The sequence below is a fragment of the Moschus berezovskii genome, chromosome 18 (assembly GCF_049115385.1).
Source record: "Moschus berezovskii isolate FMDL1 chromosome 18, NW_MosBer_1.0, whole genome shotgun sequence".
NCBI lineage: Eukaryota > Metazoa > Chordata > Mammalia > Artiodactyla > Moschidae > Moschus > Moschus berezovskii.
The window spans coordinates 76900182-76919382 of NC_142477.1; the positions used below are offsets into that span (position 1 = coordinate 76900182).

The following is a 19201-nucleotide window of genomic DNA, read 5'->3' on the forward strand; positions in this document are numbered from 1 at the left end:
GGGCCCCTGTTTTTGGAGAACAGAATCTTAGCCACTGAATCACTAGAGAAGTCCCTTGAATTGAATGAACTTTAAACCATTTTATTTTAGGACTCTTAATTACTCTTTAATACACTTATCTGTGATGCCATCATCAGGAGAGGTGAAAGTGAGCATCATTTCTTACTTTATTTTTGCCCAAGGAAACTTCCGCCCATGAAAAAACATGTGGAAGCAGCAATCATCAGAACACCGCAGAGATGGTGGATTAGGTGATATCTGAGGTTTTTCCAGCCTACACACCCCATGGTTCTGGGTAGCCAGTGTCCTGTGTACCTCCTGTTTCTCCCACTTCCCCTTTCTTGGGGTTGATTGACTCTGGGCTCTGTTCTAAGGTGGCTCTCCCAAGGAAGAGCAAACTTGAATGCCTATAAAGTCACTTAAAGATCTAGTCAGGCTCATGAACTCCCCTCCCAGCAGCTTAAATGGAAAACAACCCACCCACCCCAACACACACACATACTCATATACACATATACTGTGCTTAGAGCCCAGCCTGAAGGGATTGCAAAACATGCTCTAGTATGCATTTGAGAAAACAAAGAAAACCCTACTCCTTTCTGTTCCAGACAGTCTGAGACACTTGTGTGCCCTTGGGCCTTTGCCCAGTTCTCTCATCTGCCTCAGTCCTGGTACTAAATTGGTTCAAGGTTTGGAAGAAAGCTTCAGAGGAAAGGATGTTTAAAGTTCTTAAATGCTGAAGTCACCCATCGACCCTCCACGGCCACCAGAGGGCGATGACAACAGCATCTGTGCTGAAGGCTGCTCCCAAGAATAACAGCAGTAAACTGCACCTAATGTGTTTATGAATGATGGAGGGGCTGAAGTGTGTGCGTGAGTGCTTGTGTGTGTACATGTACATACAATTGGGTGCCTGGAGCTAAAACTTTGAAAATCTGCTAAATACAATAAAATAAAATCTGCACCTCTACTATATATTCACAGGATGTAGTCCAAGCAGTTGAAAGTTCCCTTGAAGGAAAATGCAGTGGAAGGAATCAGAGTAGCATTTGTGTGAAAGAAGATGGAAGAACTGTCAGGAGCGTAGTTGTTGCTGGCACAGCGTATGTGGGGCATGCACACGTGTTATATGACTGAGTGTGAGTGTGTATGAGAGTATGTGGAAGCATGTTTGTATACAAGCGGGTGTGTGTGATGATATGTGTGACGGTGTGTGTAGGCATTGGTGTATTTGTAGGTATGAGTGTGTGTGTGTGTATGAATGCGTATATATGCAAAGGCTCATTCAGACGTTTTCACTGTGAGCAGACCTCAAGGAAGTCTGGAAAATACTTCCTCCAGTTCCTGCCCTCTCCCTCCAAACAAACAAACAAAATCATTTCTACAAGTATTTATGGAGGCCCTAACACATGCCCTCACCACGGCATCTGGAAAAGCTCAGACCTGGCCAATTTAGAGCGGGCACTGGGAGAGGAAGGCACTAGAGGCCAAAGGGATGCCTTGCATGCAATGAGTGTTTAAAAAACACACTTTCTCTTCTTTGATGCTCCAGACAAGTCAGGGAGGCGGGCCCAGACAGTGATGTGGCCTCCTTGCTTTGAGGAAACCAAGATTCAGGTGACATGACTGACCCAAAGTCACCTTGTCAGGAAGCAGAAGCTCAAGGCCTAGGAACCCAGCACTGTCAATCCAGGGGTCCACGGCACAGCCATCTCTACTCTTACCAGCACAGCCAGTGTTGGGGCTGGGCAAAGAAGCAATGCTTCCAAGTAGGGCTTACCGACAGTGACCTGAACAACTCAGGTGGCTGTTTTCTGACACTTGTGACCGCGCAGGGCAGTCGTGTCAACGCAACAGGTCCTTCAGGAAGAAGTGGATCTTGGCCAAGATCAGGCAGGATCTTTGAGGATCTTTGTAGACGAGGCAGGGCTGCAGCTTTGATGGACTGTGAAGTAAAACATGGTGAATGAGAGGGCCGCGGTTTGGGGTCCCCATTGGCTGTGTGACTTAAGGCAAGTCACTTCACTTCTCTGAGCTCTGAGTTTTTAATCTATAAAATAGGGATCCACAAATGCCCCCTTGCGGGACGATGTTGTGACAGAAGGTAAAACTGCAAGTAGCATGCCTAGCTCAGTGCCGGAATAAAGAAAATGTATCACCAGCCTGTTCGGTCCTTGGCTCCCTGGAGTGAATAAGCCTCAGTTCTGGGGCCCTGCGGGCCGAGCGAGCCCCTCTTCCCGCCCGTTCCTTCTCCCTCCTCTCTGTGGCCTCCTCCCTTCTCGCTCCCGGGTCGCTCCTGCAAAGTTCCCAACTTAGTCGACATGACGCGCGGCGCAGCCAATGGGAGGCGGCGCTGGCGTTTTTGGGGGGGCGGGAGGGGTGGGCCCCGCGTCTCCGGTGTCTGCCCTGCTCAGTGAATGGAGAGAGCGAGCGCCGGCCAGCTCACCCAGCCGCCCCGTGCCCCAGCCGCCGCCGCCGCCGCGCTCCCGAGCCCGGCCCCAAGCCGGACCGCTCCGGGCACCGAGCCCCACTGCGCTCTCCCCAGGTTTCCGACCCGGCCCGCGCCCCGGGCCGCGGTCCGGTGGGGCCAGGGGGCGCTCGGCACCTGGGCACTCCGAGCGATGCGCAGCGGGGCAGCGCCGGCCCCGCCGATGGAGCTGCTGCCGCCGCCGCCGCCCGGCGCGCCCCGCTCCGCCCGCGCCCCGTGCGCCTGAGCGCCGAGCTCGCTCCTCCTCCGCGCTAACTCCGCTGCCCGCTCCCCAGGCCGGCCGTGCTCTTAGCGCATCTCCGCGGGCTCCACGCGTCTTGCCCTGCCGAGGCAGCCTCCTCCGGGCGCGGGCCCCTTCACACTATGGCCCCCGGGCGGACGGGGGCCGGCGCCCCCGTGCGCGCCTGCCTGATGCTGGCCTTGGCGTTGGCGAGTGTTCTGAGCGGGCCCCCCGCTGCCGCCTGCCCCACCAAGTGTACCTGCTCCGCCGCCAGCGTGGACTGCCACGGGCTGGGCCTCCGGGCGGTTCCCCGGGGCATCCCCCGCAACGCCGAGCGCCTGTGAGTACCCCTGCCCCGCCGTACCCGACCCGGGCCACCAGGCGCGCCAGATCCTTCCTTTCCCCTTGGTCGCGTTGGTTGCAGTCTCTGCCTTCCCCATCTCCTGGATCGGATCCTCCACCCTCTAAGTTGGGGGTCTGTGGCTTTGGACAGGTCAAGGGAGAGAGGGCTTGAGGCCCCCTGTGATGAGCGAAGAGCAGTGCTTCTCCAGGGGTGAAGGGTTCCAGACGCAGGGCCAACTGACAGTTTCCAAGGAGAATGCTGGCAGAAGGCAGGGGAGGAGATGACACTGCAGCCAGGGAGGTCTTAGGGTGAGAGGAAGGGGTTCGCGCTATTTAAAGAGTGAGAGAAGAAAGCGGAAGGGTGATGGGGCGACAAGGCACGGGGACTAGGAGAGCAGGCTCCAGACACTGTGACCAGCTCGGAGATCAGCATGGGCCAGCGGCTGTCTGACTGCCCTTGCGAGGAAAGTTGAGAGTGTGTCTGAAGGTCTAACTTCTGAGGAACCAAACCAGTTCAGAGTGGGCGCTTGCAAAATCCGCCCTGCGTGGAGCGCAGCCTCCGAGATGCCAAGTTGCAGCCCGGGTGAATTTTTTATGGCTAGGTTATAAATGCCTCTCCGAACGGGGCCGGAGAATGGAAATGCTGACAGCCCTTTAAATGAGAGCGAGCGCTATAATCTTACAAACCGCACTCAGCCTCGGATCCTGGGCTTGGCAGCAAGAGGAGAGGCGCTTGGAGAGTGGGGTGGAGTGACCCTCGTTTTAACCCCAATTGTGCGACCAAATATTTACTTTTCATATGTCAACGTTTTGGAAACATTTATCATTTTGATCCTCGGACCAATTTCAAAACTTGGACTGGGGTGGGCTCTTTCTAGCCTGCAGTCGGGAGTGGAGAAGGAAGGAGAAGCGGTGGAGGGGGTTGGAAGGGACTGGGAACACAGCCCAGAAGTGGGCGAGGGTTTGCGCTAGCTGGTAGCTTCCCGCGGGTCTTGTTCCTCCCACTGCCCTTCCCCGCGTGTCCTAGAGTAGGAGCAGGGTTCTTTGAGAGTCTGCCTTCCTGGCTGTAGTCTGGAGGAGAGTGGCAAGAGACTAAGATGGACTGTCTTAGAGTGTGTTATTCCTGTTAATCGCCTCCTGTCACTTCATTCTCTGCTGCCTACTCTTTATATTTCCCCGAGCGGAGACTCGGTAGAATTGCCTTCCTTTTTTCTGCTTTCCTTTGGCTCAAAGCATTTTTCCCCCAACAAGTGCAGTGATTATTCTGTAGGGGGTGAACCATACAGTTCTAGAGAGGGATAGAGCTGAACCTTCATGCATACACATGGAAAAATGTTGCTTGGAAATGTGAAATGACTCGCCTAAGGTCACACAGCAAGTTGGTGGCAATAAAAGGGCCAGAATCCAGGCTTCCACAGCTGAATCCAGACATTATATTCTACCAGGCCAGTGAAAAACTTGTTTTAGTGCTGTTTTTGGGAACCTATAACTGATAAACTAAATTCAGGTCCCTCCGCACACCAGGGCCAACCGCATGAGTGAGTGAAATAATAACTGTAGCTAATGTTTAACGAGTGCTTTGTGTGCCTCGTTTGTTTACATGTGTTATCTTACTGAATCTCTACAACCATCTTATTAGTTACAAAGGTAATGCTTATTATTCCACTTAACTGTTGTTAAGCCTTTTTGTCATTGGCTCAAGGTCATGTAGTATCTAGTTAAGTGTTTGAATTTGAGCATATCTGGCTCCCAAGTGCACACCCCTTACCCCTCTGCTGGACATCCTTGGAACAAGGGTCAGCTTGGACCAAGATCTGTAAACAGATGGTCCTGGGAGGGTTCTCCCTGGGCCGGGGTCTTAGAATAGGCAACTGTTACTGCTGCTTCAGGTGCACTCTGCAAACATTCGCTTGCTTTGACATTACTGCTCCTGTTTGGGGTCTCTTTGATATTTAAAATCATGTGGCACGTCTGAGACAGCAAAGAGAGTAGGCCCCTCTACTCCTGGCATGTAGGAAGTCCTGAAAAGCTTCAGGCACAGCTCTGCAGCCAGCATGCCACTGCACTGCCTCCCCCAGGAGACCCAGGCAATTGGGGGCTGCCCATCTGCTCTGTAATTGAAGAAACTGGGTAGAGACGAGTCCTGGGCATTCCCATGGGCCTCTGCCATCATGGCCACCAGCAGGCTTTGGCAGAGTAGGAGGTGCTTTGGAATGTGTGAATCTCATCTCCCTTGGTTCTGGTCATTGATGTCTCGTTTGGTGGGCTTGCATTAGGGTGAGGTGGTTGCCAAGGCTGGCTTTTCATCTAGTCTCTTTCCTCCTCGGGCTGGGGGGTGCGGGAAGGTTTTACAGGCAGGCTGGGTCAGAGTTTCTGCAGGGATTAGGCACAGCCTCCAACAACAGTCCCAATGATCCTTCATCATCCCACACCCTCTCTGTCAGCTCACATGTAACATTTCAGTTCTGCATACTCTTGAGGGGAGGGGGTGGAATTTCTGAGTTATGCTAAGGATTTCTTTAGGGAGGAATTTGTCATTCATTCTTCCCTTCATTCATTCAACAAACATAACTTGAGCATCCACTGCATTCCAGTAACTGTATATAAAATCATGGCATATAGAGAGGAAAACCAGTAATCCAACTTCAGGAATGTAATCAAAGGATGGAAGAAGGAACTTTCCTTTAGTGAGCCCTTTCAACTTCTCAAGGCTCATTTTTTCATGTGGCTAAGTTTTGTCAGCGGGGCTTCCTTGGTGGCTCAGTGGTAAAGAATCTGACTGGGGTTTGATTCCTGAGTCCGGAAGATCCCCTGGAGAAGGAAATGGCAATCCACTCCAGTATTCTTCTTGCCTGGAAAATCCCATGGACAGAGGAGCCTGGTGGGCTACAGTTCACAGGATTGCAAAGGGTCAAACACAACTGAACGACTAAACAGGAGCAACAACTTTTGTCAGCACTGCCTTTAGATGCTCGGGACCTTCCTAAAAGCCATTTTCTGATCTCAAATGTTTACGTTGCATTTTATAACAAAGAGGAAGCATTTTCTCTCTTCTGCATTCCTGCTGTTCTGTCTCCCAAAGAGCCTTTTATGAAGGGGTGTGTTTGTGTGGTTGTTGCTCTGCTGTTGTTGTGACCGTGTCCACCCATGGCATGCCTTTAAGGGAAATGTGCACGAGGATAATGTAGTCACCATTTGGACTTTGCTTCAGGCCTGGAATGGGGCCTGTTAAATTGTTCATAATTAAGCTGGTATCTGTGAGCTAGGGGTCCGTGTTCTAGCATACTCTCCATAATGCCAGCACATCACATGGAGAAACTCTCTGCCGTTTATAAACTACTGACCATTTTTTTTCCCTTCAGTGGGGAGGTGACACCCACAAGAAAGCAAAATAAACGCAGAGGAGAATTCAGTGTAATTTATTATCCACGGAGCAGAGATAGAGGACTAGGGGAGAGGAAGTGAATGGTGGTGCCTGAAACAAAACATTTACCATGGAACATAGAGTAAACAGATGTTGCAGTTACCCTTCAGAGTACAAAAGGAGACCACAGATGTAGTTCTTCTCCAACCACAGTCTCGGCCTAGAAAAGAAGGAGACAGATGAAAATGAACTCTCACGCAGGGTCCCTTCGCCCCATCCTGCCTAAAGGCAGGCAGAGGCCTGCTTTTCACCCACAGCGAGGTGGTGGCCTGAACAGTGGAGTGGGGCAAGAGTGGACATCTTTGGTTTTTCACTTGGCTCTGGAACATGCTGGAGACTGCTGTATTTAAATAAACATTTCCTGTTTGCGAAGGAATATGGGCTAAAGGCTGAAACGTGAGAATGTGGTAACTTAATTTTCTCCATCACTCCAGATGACGGCAAGCTTCGCCGGTGGTTGGGTCCAATAAAAACCGACACCGTGTCATAGGCTTTCCCTTACTTGACCACAGAGGTCCTGAGGTCAAGTGGGAGACTTTCCAAGATGCTCAACAGCCAGGCCCTGCATCCTGGTCCTCCCAGCCCTCCAGGCCAGCTCAGAGGACCAAGAGGCAAACTGGTGGATCCTGGGGCCTCTCTGGACCAACCATGGGAATGTGGCCTTTTCAGGGGACCAGTGTTTTCCTGCTGAGTCTACCGGGTGGGACATAAGCAGCTGAAAATATCCTGTAGGGTGCTGTGCAACTTAGAATGGATTGCTTTCCTTCTCTGGGCCTCATTTTCCTAAAACTAGGATTCTAGTCCAGCCCATGTTTTTTTCGTGTATAGCCTGTAGTTCACTGGTGAACTGTCAAGGGCCTCTTTCCCACAGCATAGAACAGAGTCTGGCACATAGTAGGTTTTCAGCAAGTATGTGTTAAATAAATTAATGATGAATCTCAAAAGTACACGTCTTTCTTTGGTTCAGTGAAAGCTGAGTGGTTATAGATTTGCATTTTTATGTATGGCTGCAGGCTACTTACTAGTAACCTATTATAGGAGTTATTAAGGGTTTCTAAAATTTAGCTTTCATGAACTAAAATTATTGCTTTACTAGAGTAACCAAGGAGTGATCCATTCCGGAGTCTGGTTGCCAGGCGTTGCTAAGCAACCTTGCAAAACTCCTACTGTGCACATGCCCATGAAAAGAGCTAGAAATCCCGATCGCTTAAACCGCAGGACTTCCTGATCAGAAGCTTATCAGCATTATCCTCCACTCTGTGGTTTTTGATCGCTGCTCTGCTTGTATTAATCCATGGATTTGTAGGTTCGCTATTCAGTTTTGCTTTTGCACATGAGCTGGGCCTTGTTTATTTCTGCATATTTGCTACTTTGATTGTTAGTTTGTTTCTCTCCAGTTCGCTTTGTTGCCATTGAGTTGTTTCTCTCCTGGAAAGCGAGAACAACAGGTCTGAGAGCTGGGGAGTCTTTGGCACTAAGTGGGTGATGCAAGATGATTTCGGAGCCCCATGCCTCCTGGCCCAGGCTGGTCTCTGGAGACAGACAGCTCTATTCTGGCTCTGCTCCATCTTTGCTGTTGCACTTGGGACAGGTCACCCCACTCCTCTGGGCTGCCATCTGTTTCATCCCTTTGCACCATATTTCCACTGTATACAGGGATGGCGCTCACACTGGCCCATCAGAATGCTATGCATGTGGCCCAAGGCATCCATGTGAAGCACTCAGCACAGTGCCCAGCATGTTGCTTTTCCAGCTACCATTCCTTATCTTACAGGGCGCAGAGTCAGTGTTCTTTGGGGGACAATTAAATGAAATAATGTACCGGAAGTGCTTAACACAGTACCTGGCACATAGGCCTCCACAAACTCTTAATGATTGTGACCACAGTGGCTATTTCCATTTCTTCATCTCGGGCCTCATCCAGCTGGAAGTTTTAAGATGTCCACTCGAAGTGTGCCTGTCAGGGCAAGTTCCCTGCCTGCACGTAGGCCGTGCCCAATCCCTTCGTGCCCGGTTCCCTCCCACTCCTCCCCAGCTAAGCCCAGGTTGGCCTCTGTTCTGTAAAAATGAGATTACAGTCGAAGTGGTTCATATCTTTTCCATGAGTATGCTGCTCTGTGGAATATTTAAATAAGGAATGCATTTTATTTATTTATTTTGAGGGGGTAGGATTTTCATGTGGAATTTTTGGCCCTGACTTTATTTTTTCAATGCTTATTCCTTCTGTCTTTGCCTAAATACCTACTTTTACTGAATTCCCTTGTCTGCCTCTGTTACTGCTTTTACTTGAAACAGCTGTATTTACTAGCATGCTCCACCCTTGTTATGTAAGGTGGTCTTAACCCTTTTTTTAACTGCTGGAAAAACAAAAAACAAACAAAAACAAGGGATAATTTTTTTTTCCTGAGAGACTTTCTGAAGCACTACTAATTCTGGATAGAGTAGATCCGAGGGTGCCCTGCTGTGGTTTCTGGTGTTGAGTTTTTTTGAGGCTCCCAATTATATTCATTATTCTCCAGACTTAAATCCATTTTACTCAGATGGGGAGAACTCTGCTGGGGGACCTAGACGGTACTGTGAAACTACTGCTCGCTCCGGTCTGCCGAAGGCTCCACTTTGCTTCCCACCCTCTGTGGTCTTCGTGGTTCTGTTACTGGCACCGTGCTTGGTCCAGCCATTCCCCCAGAAACAGTGTCAAGTGTGTGTGATGAAAGATCCTCAATACCGAGCAGACTGAGAAGTGGAAAAGGAATACTTTTGTGAGTAGAGGTGTGGATTTCAGAGCCAGATGGGGCTCCAGTCCTGGTTCCCTGTTTAACTAACTGGTCACCTCAGTGTCTTTGTCTATAAACTGGGAGTGATAATCATCCTCAAACGGGACGCTGTATCAGATGTATAGACTGCCCGAATCCCAGCGCATCCTCCATACATACACCTATTACCGTGCTTGTCACAGTTCTTATTGACTGCAGCCTTCATTCTGGAGCACACTCAAGATAAAGCCTCATCTGGAAAAATATAGACTGTTGAGGTTGAAAGAGGTCCTCTTGTCCAAGTTTCGACCATGTGCAGGTTGGTCTTCCAGCAGCATAATTTGGGGGAAAGCGGTCATTCTCCTTTGTTTGATTACATTTAGTGGTGAGGCCCTCAGTTCTTCCTAAGGCAATTTATTCCATTTTTAAAAGCAGTTCTAAGAAAAAATGTTTCTTTGTTTGGGGGTTGGACTTATCTCCCTTTACTTGTTATTACACAGAGCAAGCAGAATCCTTTTCCCAAATGATAGGATTTCAGACATCTTACTGCTGTTGTGTTTCTCACCACCCACTTACCCAGGCCTTCTCTTTTCTTCTATAAACTTTCATAATTACCTCAGCTATTCTGTGTGTGTTAGACTTCGAGAGAAGCACGCTCTCCTCTCATAGTTTTCTTCCTTTAAACAGATCCCAGTCCTCTTTGCCTTTCACTAGTTTGCATGGGGCCTTCCACTCCCTCACTGTCTTGCTTCCTGTCCGTGCCCGCTGCAGGGCCTCCTCACTTGGCTCAGCCCTGGGTTGGCTCATTCGGACCTTGCTGTTCACTGTCCCTGTGTCTTCCCGTCCTCCATACTGTTGACCTTATTTTCTCCCATCCTCGACTTGTGCACTTGACTTTTGGCATCTAAGTACAACACTTTGCATTTATCCTAATTAAATTTTGGCAAATAGTTTCACCAGCTTTTCAGGAGCATTTCTCTGTTGATTTTCCTTCCAGCATATTAACCACTCCTCTCCTCATTTCCTCTGCAGTTTTAGTGAGTTTGCCCTATAGATCTTTATCCAGGTTGTCAATATAGTCAGCAATGTTCTCTCGGTTTTTTTCCATGTCTTTCTATGGTCTGGGGTGTAGATTACATAAGTACATTGTCCTGTTCTTCCTGGCTGGGGTAGATACAAATCTCGAGGTCTTATTGGCCTGTAGCATCTTCTTTCCCTAGAGTTCTATTGTTCGTATTTTCTCTGGAATGATTTCCTATTAATATTTAATTCCCCTGTGTGTTGAATTTTCTCTGTACTCTTGGTTTCTTGTAGCCTTTTCCTTCATGACTTTTGCTTCATCCTTCTTCTGTCAAGTTTGGTGCCAGAAGCACCATCAGCCTGCAATGTGGGGTGTGTGCGTGTGTGTGTGTGTATGTGTGTATGCGTGTTATTCTCTCCTGTGAAATATTCTAGCCTGAGAAATCAGGCCCTTCTTTTCAGCAGCATGGCCCATCTGAGAACTTCTGTTTTTCAAAGTGACTCCTTTGACTCTCTGGGGTGCGCACTGGTACGGATCCCAGTTGCTTGGAAAAGCGGGTGATGAATATGATGCAGGACGCGGTGTAGAGGACCGACGTGTGCAGGTGCCCCCGAAGCCCCTGTAAGCACTGGCGGCAGTGGCACCGGTGCTCTCCATCAGCACCACCGCGCCTGTTCCTGGGGCTCTTGTTTGGGCCTGGTGCCGCTCTCTCTCTTGACATGCATAGACTCAATTTTCAAACCATCATGCCAAACAGGAACTCCTGTGTCCCCGTTTTATAGATAAGGAAACAGAGTCGGAGAGGTCCCTTCCCCAGGTGGGAGGTGTAGAGCCAGGGTTTGTCCAGGCAGCCTGGTCTCCGGTCTGCACTCCCACCACGGGTCACGTTATCCTTTCCCCAAGTTAAGTTAGCACACCCTTGTCCATTCTTCTAAACCTAGTTCTCAAAGAATGATCAGAAGGGAAAAAAGCAAGATCCTGCTGAATCAGTGAGAACCTATTGATGCAGGGTATCCTGAGAGGGGCTCTGGTGCTATGTTCTGGCCACCTGGCAAGAGCTAGCCTGTCTAGTTTGGGGACGTATTAGTAGTTGACATTTGAATTGGAGAAGTGGGTTCCCATGGCTAGAAATAGGAATGTAGTTTAGATTCACAGAGTTCACAGTTATAAGAAACCTAAGAGGGCCTGAGCCCCATTTGACATGATTGGGGCTGCTCTTAAGAAAGTTTTATCTAACGGGGGCTTTCAGGGTGTTTAGGACTAAACCCAGTCTTAGGGAAAATATCACCATTGTTATGTGACTAATTACCATGATTTTTTATTTTAGAGTTGAGGGGAACAACCGTCCAAGAACATTCTAATGTGGCTTCATTTTTTTTTTTTTTTTAACGTGGGCCATTTTTTTAAAAGTCTTTATTGAATTTGTTACAATATTGCTTCTGCTTTTTTTGTTTGTTTGTTTTATTTTGGATTTTTGGCTACAAGGCATGTGAGCTATTAGCTCTCTGACCAGTGTCTGAACCTGTACCCTGCAGTGGAAGGCAAAGTCTTAACTGCTGGACCACCAGGGGAGTCCCCTGATGAGCCTTCTTGGCGGGCGTTTTCCCCATGAGTATCTGCCTAGCTTTTGCCAGGGATTGTCTTCCCTTCGAGGTGGTGGTACCACTCACCTTCTTTCAGCCGTGATCTCTGGACTCCTGCCACCCTGAGGTTGGGTCCTGCGGGTACAGGATGTGTATAAGATGCAGTCTCACTGGAATGAACGCGACTTCACTTTTCATGGTTTTATCGCTGCTTGTGTGGGCTCAGATTCCTCTTCTCTTGTCCGAAATGCCAGTCTGAGTTCCTGACCCCTGATTCATTCTGCACTTTGGCAACAGCATGGAGTGTGGTTCCTGAAAGTCTGCCAGCACGTTGAACCACCCACTTTGACTGCCTCTTGCGTTTCTCAGCCTCCCTAGTCTCTGTCTGCTCCCGGTGTACCCCCTCCTTGTTCCCCAGCCCTCAATTAGTAGATGCCCCAGCTCAGACCCGTCTGCATGGTGTGTCTGTGGTCTCTTCCCATCTGAAGTTTGTGGGCTTGACCATGGGTGTACGCATCTTGTGTGTCTCTCCTGGCCCCTGTCTTGACCCTTCCAAGCTTGGCTTCTTACCCAGTCCTTCCCTGCAGGTAGCTCTCCATTGCCTAGTACTGAATTTGGACTTTGACCATCTAAACCTCAGTTCCTGAGATTGTATTTCAGGAGTATCTTTGTGGCCTGGACCTTAGTTGGAGACTGGAGACTGCCAGTCCATGGCTGTGTCCTGCAGACAGCCTGAGACTTCATCTTCAGGGCCACACGAAGTCTTTCTTAATGCCCATGGTGGTGGGGAGAGGTCCTCTGGGGCTGACCCCTGTGAATGATGACTATAACATGCTTCTAAACTCCATGCAACCCAAGCAGAGAATAGAGCGGCTTCTTCTGTGATTGGAAAACTCAGCAATGATGATTTCATTGGCGAGCTATCCTGCTCAGAAATGTGTTATGAAAGTTTCTGGATCATCTAGTCCTTCCTGATATTCTATTGCTCCCCTGCACCTCTGCCAAGCTCTGTAATGTAGGTAGAAAGTGTTTTATATGTGAAGTTTCGAAGAGGTGTTAATGTGAAACCAGTGGAGAGTACAGTTTGACATAACCTTTAATGAGGAAAAAGACCTAGGGAGAAACCTGGTTTCCATCCATTTTTTTAACTGCAGAAACTTACAGGAGTATATTTTGGAGGCTTAATTGTCTCATCTGTAACCTTTAGAAAGGTGGGAATAACACTTCTCTCATGGCACTGATGCAGAGTTTGAATGAGATCAAATGTCTGCAAATGTCTCCTAAATCTAGTGCTGTGGCAATGACTTACTGATGCTGCCCACAAGAGCTTTATCAGCTAAATCCTGCATCTAAAAGATGATCAGGGTTCATCTTAGCATCTTATATTTATAGGTGAGGAAACAGCAAATTCAAAGGACTTGCTCAGGGTCACCCATGTTTTTGAATTTTGACTGGGCTTTTCCTTTTCATTTATCAAGATTCGTCTTTTACAAATGCAAATAGAGCCTCATACCAACACCAGTAACCCAATCAGGTAGAGTTGAGAGAACTTTTCACCTGAGTAATTACTAACCAGCGGTCTCAAGAAAGTAGAACCATGTAAGGGGCTCCTTGAAAGATGGAGTCATTTAAGGGAGCTATTTATCGAGTGCTAATGCTGGGAAAGATTGAAGGCAGGAGGAGAAGGGGATGATAGGATGAGATGGTTGGATGGCATCACCAACTCAATAGACATGATTCTGAGTAAGCTTCCGGAGTTGTTGATGGACAGGGAGGCCTGGCGTGCTGCAGTCCACGGGGTCACAAAGAGTCAGACACGACTGAGGGACTGAGCTGAACTGAACAATGATGACCAGGACTTCCCAGGGGGCAAAGAATCTGCCTGCGATGCTGCAGATGCAAGAGGTGTGCGCTCGATTCCCGGGTTGGAAAGATCCTCTGGAGAAGGAAATGGCAACCCATTCCAGTACTCTTGCCTGGAAAATGCCATGGAGCCTGGCGGGCTGCCATCCAGGGGATCACAAGAGTTTGTCACAACGGAGCACAGCACAGTTCAGCAGCATAGAATGATGACTAAAGCAACTGAAATATCCTCATAACCGGAATAGCTCAAAATAATAGGGAACTCAATCTGGGCTGAGCTTTCCCACCAGGTGACTGACAAGGTGAAAGCCACCTGAAAGCTAGGTTCAGAGAGAAGGAGATTTATGGGGTGATGGGGAAAATGAAGGATGAGACATCGAGCATTCAGGAACCACTGGTGAAAGCAAGCCCCACTCATCCCTGTTACTGGGTACAATATGTAGGAAAACTCACACATCATAAAAAAAAAAGTACAAGTAGAATTTGGAAAAAAAAAAACGCATGGGGAAAATATTAATATGAGAACAATTGTATCCGAGAAAGAATTCAAGTATGCCTCCGCAGCTAGCTGGCAAATAGCACAAGTTCTGCATTTTATTAGAGTCCTGCCTCTGCATGGAACACTGACCTTATTTGAGAAGCATTTCATAAGCACTGACACACAGCGCAGCAGCATTTGAGGCCATGAGGAGACGCAGGGCCTCCTTTGGGAGGCCAGCTTCCTCTCCCGGGCCGCCCTAGCTTAACTAGACTGCTGGACATGGTTTCCCTGGTGCTGATCCCCCCAGTCTTCTCTCTGAGGCGTAACAAAGCAAGCAGGAGTTTCCCCAGGGGAGAATGAGGAAGGGGGCTTTGGACCACAGGTTGCTGTTTGGACAGGTTTGCCTGGGAGTGGGGTAGGTGATGGGGAAGACAGCTTTGAGGGGAAGGGTCTGAGAACTTCCATTTGGGCCAGTTTCTTCTTTGGAGAACTCAGGTTGTGCTTGTACGTATGACTGACTGTGTGGTTCCTGGGCGCCGTTCAGCTGATCCTTTGGAAGGGAAGACCTGGGGCTTGCAGTAGCCCTGAGAAATGTATGCAGTACATCTCCTCCTGCTAGAAACTGGCACTTTCCTCTCCATCTGCTGCCAGCTTACAAGTCCTGAATTTCTGCCATGGAACTTGGTTCTATCCCTCCCCCTCATTCCCTTCTCTAGCTAAGAGGCTTTCAAACTTTGCAAGTAGCTCTGGAGATCATCTGGTCTACCTGCTTCACACTGATCTCAACCCACCCGGACAGATACGTGTCTCAGAACTGTAATCAGAGGGGACCCCAGCTTTGTGGTGTGAGCTGCCCTCATGAGAAGTCTGTCCTGCTTTCATTTCAGCCTCAATCACAGCATTTGGTCCTCAATAATGATCACTCAGAGCTGTCGGAAGCCTCTGCCAATCTGAGAAACCAGGGAGACAGAAGAAGGGACCAAATCTAGTCGTAAATAAATAAATAAGGAATATTGTGGAACCCAAGGGGAGAGGCACCAAAGGAGCTTGATTAAGGTATAGAAAGGGAGGATCCCAGATTGAAGGGAAAAAACAAACAAACAACCATACACACAGCTGGGAACCAGGACTAGAGAAAAAATCCAAAATGGGAAGGCCAGTTACTTCATGGGAGGTTTTAATGTCTCTAATGCTCCCCCCGCCCCGCTTCTAATTACTTCATGCCACAAGATGGTAACCAATCTGCTTTGTTTACTCTGTTCAGGCGTACATTTTAATACTGAGACACTTCCCTTAAGCTTCTTCTTGCCATGTGCCTTCCTTATATGTTCTAGAAATTTTGCAAAGATCGAAACCTCCTCTAGGTTTTTTCCCGACTGGAGCTGCATGCTGATTCAAGCCACATTCAGCCAGGAAGCCCTCTTCCCGTTTTAAAACAAGAGACATCTCCTTCTGAGAAGACTGCGCTACAGTTTCCTTTGTCTGTGTTGCTAACGAACAAGGAGGCCCCATTGCAAAACGGTGTTTCATGAGCAGAGTGGGGCTGATAGCACATCTTGCCAAATGTGGCTGTGTGTAGTTGTGTGGGGGTGTGGGGGAAACAGCTTTGTCAAGCGGAGGGCTGAGGGAGGCAGCTCTGGGGAATTTTTAGCGACTGCAGAATGGTGTGGTGGAAAGAATGTTTGCCTGGGAATTTGGAGACCTGGCTGCACCTCTGACATACTGTGTGACCTTGGACAAGTCACTTGACCTCTCTGGGCCTCAGTTTCCTCATCTTTTAAGGGGACAAAGGGAGGAGGCTGGCAGATCTCCAAGGTTCATTTCAACCCTATACATCTTCACTTTTCGGGCTGGGATTTGGGGTTTAGACCTGAGCCAACAAGTAACCAACCCCAGGGACTTTCTAGAGGCAATCAAGAGGCCAGGACAGCTGCTTCAGGGAGTGGCTGGTCCTTGATTAAGGCTCAAATAATTAGCTCAGTTCCCCAGTAAGCCTTCTGAAATTAAGAAAGAAAAAGATGTTTAGTGTCAAAAATAGCAGTCAGTGTTTCTGAAAACTGATTGGCTCTGGGCTTTGTAGACTCTGCACAGGCAGAATGTCCCTCCCTCTGTAGCAGAGCAGTTCACAGTACTGACGCTGGAGTTAGTGTGGCCAGGGCTTGAACTAGCTAAGCAGTCTTGGGCATGTTCTTTAATAGTCACCTGTGTCCTTGGGCTGTGGGAGGATCAAATGAGGTGTTACGTGTCAAGCTTAGAGGACATGCCTGGTCTTAAATAACCACTTTAAAAGCTATTATTCTGATTACTATGGCTGATTCGAACTTCCCTGGTGGCTCAGAAGGTAAAGAATCTGCCTGCTGTACAGGAGACTGAGGTTTGATCACTGGGTCGGTAAGATCCCTTGTAGAAGGGAATGGCAACCCACTCGAGTATTCTTGCCTGGAGAATCTCACAGACAGAGGAGCCTGGTGGACCTCAGTCCATGGGGTCCCAGAGTCGGACATGACTGAGCAACTAAGGATGCATGCATGGTCGATTTACAAACCACTGCCAAAACTTAGTGTTGTAAAACCATGGTCATTTTATTACGGTCCATGATTCTCTGGGTCGGGGTGTGGGACATGGTTCTGTAGGATAGCTCGTCTCTGCTTCCAGATGTGTGACATGTCATAGAGAGAAGGGAATGACTGTGGGAGACTTGAATGGGTTGATACTAGAATCCTCTTCAGGCTGTTCACCCATATGTCTGGCACCCAGGTGGTTTAACTTGAAGACAGCTCTGTGGGGATTGTTGACCAAAGTGCCCATGTATAACCCCTCCATGTGGCCTGAGCTTCCCTGAAGCAGGGGGTCCTTAGAGTGATCTAACTTACATGGAGGCTCAGAACTCTAAGAACCCTTGGGTCAGTAAATAACCCAGGAGCAACATGACTTTCTATAAACTAACCTTAGAAGTAACATAGTGTCCCTTTTGTGATTTCTATTGCTGTAAACAAGGCATACTAGCCCAGGTTAAAGAGGAGGAACCACTTCTGGAAGGAAGAAGTCCCAAAGAACTGTGGCCATGTTTATAAAACCTAATAGTCATATAGTTATCATGTTTATTCTCCATACTTTGTAACTAATATCCCAACAAGATTAAAAGCTTCTTGAGGGCAGGGGCTGTGTTTCTCTATGGGTTTAAGTACAATGCTTGTGAAAATAAAACCAAGTCAACGCATTTAAAAAAATAAAATTGAATTAGATAGGCAGGAGGTTTGGTGTAAAGTCCCTTAGCTTTAAAGCCAAAGAGATTTGGATTGAAAAAAAAACCTGGCTAAAAATGTGCCCTTTGTAAAATTATCAATAATGGTCTTTCTAGACTGTTTTCTTATTAAAAAAAAAAAAAAGAAGACAATAATACCTATTTGAAGGACTGCTATAAGAATTAACAAAATGCCCAAAATGTAGTTGATGCTAATGGGCATTGTGAGGCATCCTGGCACTGTGGCAAGCACTCGGATGCTCACGCTGGCAGCTCTGGTTTCAAGTACACTGCTTATTATCCTGTATCAATAGACAGTCCTTCTATTATGTGGAGTCCTAGGAGCCTCATCTGTAAAACGGGTATAATGGTAAATACCTTTTAGGGTTATTGTGAGGATGAGAAATTCATCAACTAAAGCTTTTAGCTCAGTCCCTGACACTTAGTAGAGACTTAATACATAGTACCTATAAATTGGGCAGCTGCAGCTAACAACTGTAGTTCTCTTGTTTGTAAATTGAATCATCCACAGATTTATGCCTTGAATAATTATATATTTAATTACACAATAGCCTCGTTTTCCAAGTCCCTGCATTCTAGGGTCTTTTGATGTCTAGATCTGGGAGGATACCCTCATGGGATAGAGAGCTGGTTCTGTTTTGGTAAGGAGCCAGCTAGGGACAGTGCTAGCTAGGAAGAGGAGAAGGGGATGACAGAGGATGAGATGGTTGGATGGCATCACTGACGCGATGGACATGACTTTAAGTAGGCTCTGGGAGTTGGTGACGGACAGGGAAGCCTGGCATACTGCAGTCCATGGGTCACAAAGATTTGGACACGACTGAACGACTGAACTGAACTGAATTGAGGGACAGTGCTCTGTTTGAATACTTCTGCAGCTGGCCTTTTGCTTTTGACCCCAGAGCGCCCCCTGACCTCCTTCACTGATAGCCCGTAGTTCTTTTTCCTTTTGCATCTATACTCTTTCTTACTGTTGTGTAGAGCAGTAGTGTCAGTCACTCAGTCAGGCCCAACTCCTGAGACCCCATGGACTGCAGGACCAGGCTCCCCTGTCCATGGAGTTCTCCGAGCAAGAATACTGGAGTGGAGGCCATTTCCTTCTCTGGGGATCTTTCCAACCCAGCGATCAAATCCAGGTATCCCGCATTGCAGGCAAATTTTTTACTGTCTGAGCACCATGGAAGCCCACTGCTGTTTAACTGGGCAAACGTGCTAGCTCTTTAGCTATAATTCTAGATAATCTGATCAAATAAATTGACCTTGTTCTTAGAAGAATGCACAAACTCACAATATTTTGCCAATGATTTTGGAGCCATTCACAGTCATTTTTCTGGGTGGCAATTTTATTCTGAATGACACTATCTGTTTCAATGATTACATGGACTTCTGGGTTTTTGCTATGTTCTGGTTGAGGTTCATGGACTTCCCAGGTGGCTCAGTGGTAAAGAATCTGCCTGCCAATGCAGAAGGCGTGGGTCGGATCCCTGGGTCAGGAAGATCTCCTGGAGGAGGAAATGGTAAACCATTCCAGTATTCTTGCCTGGAGAATCCCATGGACAGAGGAGCCTGGCGGGCTACAGCCCGTGGAGTCATAGAGAGTCAGACACGACTGAGTGACTGAGCATGCACACACGCGTGCTCTTAGGTGCATAGTGTACCTGCACACACACGTGCTCTTAGGTTCATGGTGTACCTGTGAGATGGTCTTCTGTCTTCATGCTTTTGTGAGTCCCTCCATCCCCTCAATCAGAGGAGACTTGT

General features: G+C 48.1%; 1 protein-coding gene across 1 annotated transcript in view; it reads left to right on the forward strand.

The window, feature by feature from the left end:
• The first annotated feature begins 2434 nt into the window (after nucleotides 1-2434).
• Nucleotides 2435-19201, forward strand: part of SLIT3 (slit guidance ligand 3) — a 725929-nt gene continuing 709162 nt past the window's right edge. Inside the window, exon 1 of the mRNA XM_055421786.2 lies at nucleotides 2435-3048. Within this exon, the coding sequence (XP_055277761.2) occupies nucleotides 2852-3048 (197 nt within the window). The 5' untranslated portion in view covers nucleotides 2435-2851. The remainder of the gene's footprint in view (nucleotides 3049-19201) is intronic.